Source organism: Parasteatoda tepidariorum, chromosome 9 (genome assembly GCF_982258835.1).
Source record: "Parasteatoda tepidariorum strain Cologne lab strain chromosome 9, Ptep-v5.0, whole genome shotgun sequence".
NCBI lineage: Eukaryota > Metazoa > Arthropoda > Arachnida > Araneae > Theridiidae > Parasteatoda > Parasteatoda tepidariorum.
The window spans coordinates 28,025,822-28,039,255 of NC_141763.1; the positions used below are offsets into that span (position 1 = coordinate 28,025,822).

Here is a 13,434-nt window from a genome sequence, read left to right on the forward strand (position 1 = left end):
TTTCAATACTAAACTGCAAAATTGCCGTAAAAAGCTGTTAATTTTATTACTTTTTAGTAAAATTCTGAATTTTATTATCACCACTTTTTGCATTTTCAGTAGGCAACTCTATTTGAAGCCAAAATTGGATAAACGCAATGGATATTGATTGCATTATTTAAAAACATGCTTTTTATTCGAAAAGACTAAGACTGATAACACAATCACTTATTCACTCTTTTCAAATAAGAAGCATGTTTTTAAATAATGAGATCTTCGATATTCTTTGCAGACTGAGACTGATAACACAATCATTTATTCACTCTTAGTATTTATTTCGAAGAAACAAAAATTTCGTAATTATTGTAACGTATTAATAATGAATATTTTTTAAAAAAAATTTAAGTTATAGGAAAACCAGAAACTCGCCACTTAATTTTTAACACAAGTGTTATCTAAATTATTTTTAAATTTACCCTTCGTCTTAACACAAGAAATTTAATTTCCACCTGTGTGACTTGCAATGGGTTAAAGAAAGAAAGAAATAATAATAAATGAGAAAACTACTTACGGCACAGTTACCATCTTCCTCTGGCGTTATATCCATAATATTTAAAATTAATAGTACGCCTTCATAAAAGAATAAATATAAATGAAGAGCAAATAATAATTTTCTCTCTTTCTTTAGGAAAAAAAAACTAGTTTGGTAGAAAAATCGTCTGCTGAAAGTCAACGGGAGAACAAAAACGATTTTGACTCACACGAAGCTATTCGACTTTCGAACTGATAAATTGTAAAGGGAAAAACATATTTTCTTAAATAGGCCTTTAAACGATAAAGAAATTTACGCAACATGTAATGAACTTTTTAAAGACATTTTATCGATCTTTATAAATATTGTTTCGTTTTTCTGGGATTAATAAATTTGCGTTTTAGTTTCGAATAATACAAATAAAGAAAGAATAAATTTCCGTTTGAGCGAGAATAAAAAAATTACTTTTTAATTCTGAAACTGATCAAATTATAAAGTTACCTTTTAATTTCGGAAATAAAAAAACAGTAAAGTTACTTTTTTATTTTGAAAAAGAAAGAACACTGAAGTTGCTTTTAATCATTTTAATAATAAAGAAACAGTAAAGTTGCTTCTTAATTTTAAAAATAGAGAAACATTTTTTAATTTTGAAAATAAAGAAACAATAAAGATATTATTTAATTTTTGAAATAAAGGAACAATAAATTAATATTTTAATTTTGAAAAAAAAAATTAGGTTACTTTTCAACTTTAAAAATAAAGAAACAATATAGTTATTTTTTAATTTTGTAAATAAAGAACAGTGAAGTTACGTTTAATTTCAGAAATTTTAAAAATAACTAAACATTTATAAATTTTTTTGTTTCGTATAATTTTTCATTATTCTTTGAGAGACATTTTTAATATAAGCAGGAATATAACGTGCGCCTAAAAATGTAATAAGTAATGCCCTCTTAAATCAGCAATCAATCTTAGGAGATTAAAGCCAATGAATTATTTATTTTATTTTATTATTAGAAATAAATGTTTATTAGATTTTTGTTCTAAATATACATCCATCATATAGTAGTAACGAATGAATTGATAAATTTCTCAAATTAAGAAAATAAATATTAGTGAAATAATTTATCATTACTTTTATAATTATTTTTATAATTTGTAATATAAAACTTTATTAATTTTACCTTCTTCCCTTATTTTACTTTTTGAGGCATTTTCTGTATTTGATGTATTTTTAAAAAAGTTAAAAAATTAAAAGTAAGTTTTAATACGAAATAAAGTATTAATAAATAAGTAATTAAGCAATAATTAAAATAAGTAATTTAAAAATCAGTTTTCATAAACTTAGAAAAAATATATGAGTTGCTCAAAAATTAATGCAAATGAAGGATTTTTTTAAAATTATTTTTATAACTTTTTAATAGATTAAATAAATTTCTCTTTAATCATTAAACAATGACTACTTGTCACTTTTGTTTTCTCGAAAGGTTATTTAAACTTATGAGAAAACACAAACCATTAATCGATCAAGAATTTACTCAGATATATGGACCATAAATTCTTAATTCCTCCTCAATTTAATTTCTGGTACAAATTCGAAATTATATATATATATGTGAACAGTGCGCCAAACAAAAAAAAAGGAAGGAAAAAAAACGGCCCACCTCGAATAATTTTTTTTCTTTTGATTAAATGATCGGATCTTCACGTTTTAGGACTTAATCTTAATGGATTGCATGGGGATCTCAACTATGTTAATTAATTAGTGCAAATTATATTTTAAGTTACGAAATCAGATAAAACAAAAAAATGTACTTTCTCTGAATTTTTCCCCCCGGCGGATTCGGACTTCTGACACCCAAAATATAGGGGGTAGCCGCAAATATGGTCCCAATAGTTAGGTCAGGAGAGCGGTAAAAAGCTTGGACCCCTTAATGTTAATTTTACTTTTTGCATAATTTGTCTTATCTCGATAAAATTTTTAAGCGAATTAAGCATTTTTTACATACAATTATAAAATTCTTTAATCCAAAGATGCCATGCAAAAGTGAGTATTTGCTAGTTTCTATTAAGTTTATTTAATAATAGTCAAAAAAAGGTTTGAGTTGTAAGGTATACAATTTTTTAAACAATTTTTAAAGAATGTATTTTTGCATGGCAAAATACAAAATTAAAGCAAAATCGGTCGAATAGTTCCTGAGAAATTGAATTTTAAAAGAACGACTTTTTCAAAATTCGATTTCTCAGAAACTATTCAATCCATTTCGCTCATATTTTGTAATTCGCTATTAAAAATTTGCATTATTTGAAGTGATGTGAGACCTTATATTTTTATGTATTATAATATTAAATAATTTTACAAAAAATAATATATGTGTACTAAAAAGTATATTTCGTATGGAATTATCTTTGGATGAACGAATTTTATAATTGTGTGCAAAAAGTTTTTAATTCACTTAAAAATGTGGCGAAAGTTTGAATCAAACAATATACACTGTAAAAATTCCGAACCACGTTGCTCTAAAAATTTGGATTTCTGACCCCCAAAATATAGGGGGTAGCTGCAATATCAGAAAATGGTCTCAATAGTTTGGTCTGGAGAGTAGTAAAAAGTTTGGACACATTATTGTTAATTTTACCTTTTGCGTATTTCGCCATATCTCGAGAACTTTTTGAGCGAATTGAAAAGTTTTTGCACACAATTATAAAATTCGTTTATCCAAAATAACCCCAGAGGAAAAATAAATTTTAGTAAATATTTATTATTTTATTCAAAAATAGTCGAAAAAAGTTTGAATTGTAAGGTAATTTTACGTAATTTTAAAGTATGCAATTTTACATGGTAAAATATAAAATTTGGGCAAAATTGGTTGAATAGTTTCTGAGAAATCAAATTTTAAGTATACGACTTTTTCAAAATTCGATTTTTCGGTTAATAAATAAATAATTGATAAAAACATACAATTTCAATTAAATAATAAAGGGGACTGAATTAAATTTTATGTTTTTTGATGTTTTTATCTTTCCCAAACACAGTGCTTTTGTCTAGTGCAATATCTTTGTTTTTAAAAAAAACAAGCAAGCAGCTCTTAACTTTTTTGACCCTTAAAAGATTATATAGTGAAAGAATATAACAAATGAGCATTTTTCTTTGTAAAATAGCATGTTTGAAACGTTTACATAGTCCTTGAAATCAAGAATGAAATTAATCACGCAACTTCATTTTAAAACCATTGTGAACCACGAACCGAAGATAATAACACATCTTCATGGCAGCCATTAGACATCCTGCATAAGTACATCCTGCATTTACTTGCATTTTCTTTGTACCTCGTTGACAACTTACATAGAGGTTATTCGACTGTAATAAGTTAAGTATGGGTTGATTATTTAACATCCTTAACTCCGCATCTATAAACTTTACTGAAACATTTTTCAATTTAAATGAAATTATTAAAATACAACGAGCATTCCATAAACAAACAATTTTTAATGATTTTGATGATCAAAACTGATTTTTCTGCTGGATAAATTTTATAAGTCACATTACATCAAATTACATTCCGCACTCTTGTAATGTTTCGTTTTTTCTAACACGAAACTTTATGTCGCTACTAATATTTTTTTGTCTTACTAAAAAAATATTTTGAAATAATAATTTGTTTTAAACGATAGTTCAGTTGCTTTCTTCTAGCTTCTTCTGTTTTTGTGTCTTACAGGATGCTAAAGGCAACTCAAAGTGTAAAAAGTGGTAGAAACTCAACTAATTTTAATTTATTTATTAACTCTTTAATTATTCAATCGTAACTACCACTATAATTTACGTTTCAAATTATTCATATTGAAATCAATACCATATTTACAATTGCTCTACATACAAAATATCATTAACAAAACCTATGCAGCATACAACTGCCTTAAACCCTTACTCAATGCTAATTCCTCCCTCCCGATTGACCTCAAACGTCTACTTTACTTGCAATGCCAAAGGCCAATCCTCACATATGCATGCCCCGCCTGGGGCAATATAATTAACAAAACCCAAACCAACAAACTTGAAATTGTTCAAAACAAAATTCTAAGACGCATTACTGGTGCACCTAGATACCTGCTTAACATTAATATCAAAAAAGACCTAAACATCGACCCTATTATGAATTTCATTAACAAATTAAATGCTAGCTTCTATAGCAAATTAAAAAATAACGACCCAGGTGGATTTAACACCCTACTAAATAAAGAGCTTATTGTGGATATGAAAAGCCACAACCAAATCACTGCATTTATGCTCTCTGATTGTATTCTATCAAAGCACTACAAATAGTGGCCACCCTTCATATATATGGATGCTCGCAGAGAGGGAAAATGACCAGAAGGGTGATCCTTGACTCGCGAGCATACCACCCCTAGTCTTTTACCTAACTTTTATGTTGCCACTCTTACTACTTAGTAACCACCATATATAAGGACTCTTCACTCTTAGTTTAAACTAATTTGTGACTTCCGCTTCTGCGTTTTCGCTCGCTACTCTACCCTTCTCTCCATCGACATCATTACAGGCGCCCACGGGCATTACCTCAGATGAAAAAGTCAATTGTCCGCTTCGCGGACATGCACTTTGTTCTCTACTCCAGTTCAAGTTCAATTTACAATTGCATACAATAGTAAACCAAGGATGCCATATATACTCTATCTTTGATAATTGTAGAAAATAGAAAATAAGGGGCGACTTTATAAGTGTTACGATGAGAAGTTTCATTTCATATAATAATTTGAATTCTTGATATGTAGTATTTCAAATGAAAAGTACCAAATAAAAAATAACTTAAATTTCGTTACTAATAGAAAATACTCTTTTATTATCCGGGGCAAATTGGCATCGTTGGTAAACTAAAAAAAATGCTGTTTAACACGTCGAATGCCACGGTAATTTTACATGGCTTTCCCGTCTGGCCAAAACTACTTACTAAATTTGCAAATATTAGACAGATTTTACTAGTTTTATAAAAGGTCTAGCATGACTTACCTGAAAAAAGTGGCGAATTATATAAGCTTAGGAATTACTTAGAAATAAAAGTGGATAAAAATCTACTAAATTGAATTTATTAAACCAAGAATCACAATTAATAAACTACCACTTGAAAATATTTTTAATTATTTCACATTTTTAAATTTGATATAAAAAGTGATCTTTTTTTTTTCTTTCTTCAAATGAACTGGGCACGCACCTGGGCCGTGAAGCGGCCCCTATCCCATTCATCATTAAATTACATACAGTAAAGTAAAATACATTGATTTGGCAAACATTGTAGTAGCCATAAAAAAATCAAGCCCTTTGCTTGTGAAATAATGAAACAATGAAAAAATTTCAATATGATAAATTGACGTTTTTACATAACATTAGAAATATTGATTGTAGACTTAAATTAAAAATAAAAATAAAACATGATTTGATCTGTACAAAAATTGATTTTTGAAAAATGAAAGACATAATTGATGAATATAGATAAATCATACCTTGATACATGATGAAATAACATATTTGGAGAAAATGCAGTAAATATATTTTATCAGAGAAATATTGCTCATTAAATACAATAGAAGTTTAAAAAAATTATGAATAACAGTATTCAAAGCCTTATTATCCTATTAGCAAATAAATTGGTAACAAAATAATTTGGCTACAACTTAATTTTCTACTCTGATTTTCATTAAAAATGTAATAACGTTATTTATGTACAAGAATTTATATAAAACATAAATTAAGAAAAAATATTAAAATTTTTTGAGATTCAATGAAAATGTCAAGGTTCCCGTAGTCTGGAATTTTTTTTAAAGTCGTAGAAAAAGTGAGATATATCTAGATGTTATCAGCTATCAATAAATATTCAATTTAAAGGAAATATGTATGAATGCAAATAATAACTCGGGAATAATTTTTTTAATTCCTGAATGAAAGATAAATTTAAGCATTTCTCAATAGTCTTGAAAAATCTTAGCTATCACTCATTTGTTCATATACAGGGAACCCTGTATATGAACATTTTTTGATGAATATAGAAGGTATTAAAAAGATTTTTTTTAAATATATAAAATATTGTATTAGCAGGGGTACCACACAGACAACTATAAATGTAAAAATAATTAGAAACTCAATTCACTTTTATTTACTTATTAACTCTTTAATTAGTCAATCGTTACTACGCAGTTACATTTCAAACTATTCATATTTAGAGCAAAAAATTATTAGTGGGACAGTCTATGTTTATCCAATAGTATGGAAATAGTTTTTAAAGAGGATAAAAGTTAGCAATTATGCATTGTTTACCCACCAACATTTGATGTTTTTGTAAAATATTTTTTTGTGGTAATGAATTAAAGCGTTATTACAATATAATTATATACTATTAATTATCAGTATTTAAAAGTGACTATTAGCCTATCTGCCTTTTATATATCTGGGCAAAGAACTTATGAGTAATGGTGGCAAAATTTCTTTTTATACCACTTGATTGAAAATTGACTTCCTCCCTTTGCTACCACTAGGAAAAATATTTTCTGAGAGTAGGGAAATTTGGTAATAGTTTGAAAATATGGTTCATGTGCGCTATGTCGTTAGCAAAGCTGCCAAATATAACTGTTTTTACAAAATATTTTATTAAGTGGTAGACAATTGAAATTACACGGCACCAAAAAAAAAGCCTCATTACAACTCCCCGAATGGCAACGTTAGAAAATCGACCAATGATTGCAGCTAAAAATGTCACATGAGGTGGCTCAACATATAGCGCTTTTAAAAACGGAAACAATAACCAGAGTGAGCATTATCAGGTTGTTCAATTCAGATTCATGCCCTAAAAACATGATAATATTTAATTTAAACTGGCTCAAGATATAGCGCTTTTAAAAACGGAAACAATAACCAGAGTGAGCATTATCAGGTTGCTCAATTCAGATTCATGCCCTAAAAACATGATAATATTTAATTTAAACTCAATTAGGAATTAATTAGGCTGGCCTTTTCCATGACTATAAATAAGTCACAAGGTCAGACTTTTGAGAAAATCAGTTTAGTATTGACTAAATAAGTTTTTAGTCATGGACGACCTTATGTTGGCCTGTCAAGAGTTAAGTCATTTGACAGCCTTTCAGTAATTGCTCCAAGATGCCAAATCTATAATTGTGTTTTCAAAGAAATTCTAAATGCTTAGTGTTAATTTCTTAGAGCTTTGCAGAAAAAAATGTTTTTTGGAAAAAATTTAATTGAAACTTCTATTGGCAGTAGGCAAGGGGAACTGCCAAAATCAAAACTCCCCGATTAGCGACCTCCACGTGATATTTCTCGGGTAATGCTAACAGCCATGCATTTTAATTTATTGTATGTAAAACATCCTTATTTTGTTCTAAAATGTTATGTACTTTATCACAAATGTTAATTAATATAGAAATTGATTTCAATAATGCTGATCACCAAAAAATATTTCATTTGGCGATAAAACAAATTTTTGTGTTCTTGAAAATGAAAGACTTTTTGAGGGTTATTATCTCACAAGGAAAAGTTAGGGTTTAAAGTTTATATTTTTAAATAATAAAATTTTTTTCTAAGACTTTCAGAATTTCTAGCATTAACTAATTTATTATACACATTTAGTTGAATTTAGGTGAGTAACTGCATTATTTGATAATTTATTTTGCTAATATGTTTCTCATTTAGCTAATGTTTTGATTTTTTCACCATGTACAATCTAAATAGCTAATATACTTTTTTAAAAGCCAATAAGAATATTGATAGAATTCTTCTACATGAGTACAATACTATGTCTTTGATGATAATATACTATGTCTTTGTGCTAGAACATTCTGTTCATTGGCGAGCGAGCGCAGCGAGAAATGGTTCACGGCGTGAACCACACAGGATTGCGTAGCAATTCTCGGTGGTTGGCGAGCGTTAGCGAGCAGGGGGCGGAGCCTCCTAGTTTCTTATAAACTGTTGAACCTTTTACGTTAAATTGTGTGGAAAATAGCTTTAAATCAAATTTACGAAACAAAGAATCATATATTAAAATATAAACTTAACTACCACAAGAGGAATATTTCCCGAATAGGGTAGAAAGTTGAATACCCTGATATTGTTATGAAAAACCAAAATGGTGAATGTCGCTGTATGCATGTAAGCTTTGGTGAATCTCTGAAATTTTAATATATATATATACTGTGGTTATCAAAACTCTATGCAAAGAATCTTTCTTTTAGTAACTATAATGCTTTGGAAAGTTTTACATGGCAGTAGTGTTGCCACAACTTGAAACATCATGCTTGAAGCTTTTAGAAATGGTGCAATTTTTGCACGCGCAAAATTCGGATCGACCAAAATAAGGAAAAGTAAGAGGATACATTCTAGCTTTAATACCAGAAATTTTGCATCATTCTATAGGATTGAAATATTTATATCAGAATGCTTTTTTAATTAAATTATATTGAAAAGGGACAGAATTGTTTAGCTTCAGGCATTCATTTTTCTCGATGCAGATTTCGCATGGGTAAAATGAATACCAATTTCTAAAAGCCTCAAACATGATCTTTTAGATTGTACCATTGATAGGTTTTGTAAAATATTCCAAAACATTCGCTGCTAAAAGAAATATTGTTTACATAGAGTTAATAAAGAAGTGTTTCCATTATTTTGCTTGAAAACCACCTGTAAATGTAATAGTTTTTTATTACTGTATTCTTTATGAAAATTACTTTTGTTAACTCACTCAATATTTTTAGAATTTCTAATAATGTTTTTGTTATAAAAAATATTTTTGTATTACTCAATATTTAAACATATTAACCCGTTTTGTCCCGACTTAATATATTGAAATGATACAAGAAGTGGTTTTATGGAAAAGGTGGTATAACATATTATCGAAATAAATTTTTTTTTTTTTACTGTTAGACCATTCAAAAAGTATCTGATAGATCAAAAAGTACTTGCTCCTTTTAATTCTAGATCTATAAAGAAATAACTAAATCATTGTGGTATTTGAGAATCTTTTAATTCACCCAGATAAATGAAAATACTGAAAAAAGTTTCCCACCACAATGAATGTCTTTGAAAAAAGGAACTGTCCTAAATATATGACGCTGGGCGTTAACCGGTTAACTTGCTCCAATCAGTATTTTATACCATTCAATATGTAAATAGATTACTGCAATTTTTAATTCTCATCATATTTATAAAAAAAGGAAAACATTTTAAGTTAGTTACTTTAAACAAAAAAAAAAAGAAGGAAAAAAAAAAGGAAGATCTCACTTACGCGAGGTCGCTGTGTCGTAACACTTGGTCGCATGTTGAAAGATGAAACAAGTAAACATAAACTGCCGACTTAATCGGTTTGGGAGACATTTAAGTGTTCTTTATATTTTAAACATATGTTGACAGAATGAATCAAAAATGTTTCAGAACACCGGAACACAAAAAATGTAAGAAAACATTTTTTGTTTTGTTTCATTCATAAGAAACCGGTTGCTGATAATAAAATCTTGAGATTACTCTAAAGAAAGCACAATTCTTATCAAGACTTTTTTTTCACTAAACAGTTTAATTATGATTCTTAAATGAGAAAAAAAAGAAAGGGAAATCACTTCTCAGAAAAGTTGACGTATGCCTTAGGAGAATTCACACTTATGGCCTATTTATGTAGGCAAGTTCCGTTGTGAAATTTATGACTTACAAGTCTGAATAAGAACCATTAACACTCTTACGGATCTTGCTTTTCATCGTAACAGTTTTAATTTCTCCTATTACGATAGATATATATGAAAAATATACGAATTTTTAAAATTCGATTTTTCAGGAACTATTCGGCCGATTTCACTGCAATTTTGTATTCTGCCATGAAAAATTATATATTTTAAAATAATGTAAAAACATTTTATACCTTACAATTCAAACTTTCTCGACTATTATTGAAAAAAAATTATTAACTACAACTCATTTTTTGCATTGAATTATCTTTGGATAAACGAAATTCATAATTGTGTGCAAAAGTTTCTGAACTCGCTTTATAAGTTCTCAAGGTATGGCGAAATGCGCAAAGAGTTAAATTAACATCCAAACTTTGGATCGCTCTCCTGAGTCTTGCTTGACCAAACTATGGGGACCATAGTTCCCAGATTGAAGCTACCCCCTATATTTTTGGGGTCAGAAATCTGGATCTGTTGAAAAAAATTCAGAAAGTACGTTTTCGTATCTGATTTCGCCACTTTAAATATCGTCTGCGCTAATAAATTCGCATATTTGAGGTCCCCCCCCCCCCCCGCTTGAACTATTAAGATTGAGTTCTAGAAAGTGAAGATCTAATTATTAGGATCAAAAGTTATTTAGGGTGGACAGTTTTTTTAGCGCATTGTATGTTGTACGAATTTATAATTAATCTATGCAATATTGATCTTTTTTTTTTCAATCTTTAAGAAAAGCAGGCCATATTTTTTTTCTTATTTCACCCAGCTATCTACCGCCAAAGAGATTTATTTCTATTAATAACATTTAAATATATAATTTTATATATTTATAATCATTGTTTCATTTATACCCATATGCATACAATCATTGTATACATATTTTCTACGCTTGCTCTTCTCGGCAATAATAATATTTGGAAAAAAATTTATAATTTCGAAATTAATAAATTTTTTAAAAGTGAGGTCAGTATTAAATCCAAAAAACTAAATAGAAGGAGATGGGTAGGGCGTCTAACAAGAATAAGCCTGGAGAAAACAGCATTGCGGGTTTTTAATACGACCCCTTCCAACAAATGACCAATAGAAAGACCCCAAAATAGATGGATCAGGGGATAAAGAGTTCACCTTCCAATGAGATGAACCGGGTTCGAATCCCAGCGACGGCTGGTCGATACGAATTCTGCATCCGACTTGCATGGACAATATTGCTGACGTAAAATATCCTCAGTGGCAGATGAATCATGGGTCAGAGTCCCCTTGCCGTCAGGCTAACCGTAGGAGGTTTTCGCAGTTTTCCTCTCAATGTGAAGCAAATGCGGGTTAGTTCCATCAAAAATTACTCACCGAAGGCAAATTTTCTTCCAATACTTGGCTCAGGAGTTCCCTTGCCTTCCGGATTGTACATATTATATATATATATATATATATATATATATATATATATATATATATATATATATAAAATAGATGGAAAGACTTGGTGGATGAAGACTTCGTCATCCTGAAAGTGAAGAACTAGAGATCAATTTTTGGGAGTAGAGCAGACTGGAAAAGATTCTAAGGAAGGCCCAGGCCCACGAAGAGTTGTTGTGCCAATACGGCTGATGATGATTGCTTATTTTGGATGGATAAATTATGTTCGTATAAAATAATTTAATTCTTCACTGGTGAAACCTTGAAGAAAAGTTGCAATGTAAAATTCATAGGTTATTGTTAAAGATTAAGTAAGAACAGTTTTCATTCTTAGCTAAAAGCTATTTAAATAAAAACAATTTCATGAAATCTTTTTCCTATTGTTTATTATGTTATTTTTTTCTTTTGTTTTTCTACTGTAAGATACATCTTGCAAACCTCGTTAGTCATTTACAGATATCTCGCAGAATGATATAAAACTGATTTTTCTCTCAATAGTTATGCATAGCAAAACTTATAATAGTTGAGGCAAATTTTCCGAAATTTTGAAAAGTACTTCAAGATATTTATTACAAAAATTAAGTACATTTTTTACTAACTATTCATCGTGAATGCGAGTGTATCTCTGTTTTTTTACCATCCAATAACCTCGTGGTCAGAAATAGGATTTTGGAACATAAAAGATGCGAAGAAGTGGAAAAGTCTGCATGATTTGAATATTAAATACATCTAAGAATGTTTATACTTTTCATGTGTATAAATGAGAGTAAAAAAACCTCTTTCGCAAATTCACAATTATTGCGGATTACTGCACTGTATAAGTGATTTAGCTACAAAGATATTTCATTTTATTTTATAACCGTATTTGAACTAGCCGACCCAATTTCGGGCTTACGACTGCCAATGTTCAACTCCATAGCCTTGTGTTAATTTTGAACCCAATCCAGAAGACAAGGGAACTCCTGGATCAAGTATTGGGAGAAATTTGCCTTCGTGGAGGACTTTTTGATGGAACTAACCCGCATTCGCGTTACATGGTAAAGAAAACCACGAAAACCTCCTACGATTAGCCTGACGGCAAGGGGACTCTACCCATGATCCGTCTACCACTGAGAATATTTTTCGTCACCACTGTGGTCGGTGCAAGCCGGGTGCGGAATTAAAATTGACCAGCCATTGCTGGGATTCTAACCCGGTTCACCTCTTTGGAAGGCGAGTACTCTATCCCCTGGGCCACCACGGCCCCAAATGAGATATTGTAACATATTATAGAGATTTGAAAACTTGGAAAGAAAATAGGTATTTTGAGAAATTATTATTTATCCTAGTTTGATAAATTATGCCCGATTTGAATGCTTCATTTGTGAAACTTTGAAGAAAATGTGGCCCGTTATATTCATAAATTATTTAAGTAAGAATTTTTTTATATTCGTATCTTAAAACCATTTAAATAAAACAAATTTCCTCAAAATTTTATCCTTTTGTTTTTAATGTATTATACTTTTTGTTTTAATAATGGTTTTTAGCTGTTTATTTTCTCTCGAAAGATATTTATTGTTATGTTTAAGACACTTTAAAAGTTTGTTCAATATACCTATTTCTAGACTCGTTTGTCTTTATAGTAAGTAGATAAATATATAATTTATAGTTAGAAATATATCTAGAATGTAGGTTGAAAAATTATGGTTTGAATATAGCTGAACAATAGTGTAAACTCTATTTAGAATATAGGTAGATTAATTTGTAAGTAGTAGTCAGACAGAATATCGATAGACAAATGT

General features: G+C 29.2%; 1 protein-coding gene across 2 annotated transcripts in view; it reads right to left on the reverse strand.

Annotated features, from left to right (window-relative positions):
- Positions 1-9,954, reverse strand: part of LOC107436342 (solute carrier family 23 member 2) — a 30,741-nt gene extending 20,787 nt beyond the window's left edge. Inside the window, exon 1 of one of the 2 annotated variants that reach the window (XM_087151137.1) lies at positions 9,814-9,954. In XM_087151137.1, the coding sequence (XP_087007263.1) occupies positions 9,814-9,846 (33 nt within the window). In that variant the 5' untranslated portion in view covers positions 9,847-9,954. Of the gene's footprint in view, positions 1-550; positions 775-9,813 lie in introns of those variants that run through there. The other variant, XM_021146233.4, reaches the window with a different exon arrangement.
- Positions 9,955-13,434: the final 3,480 nt, after the last annotated feature.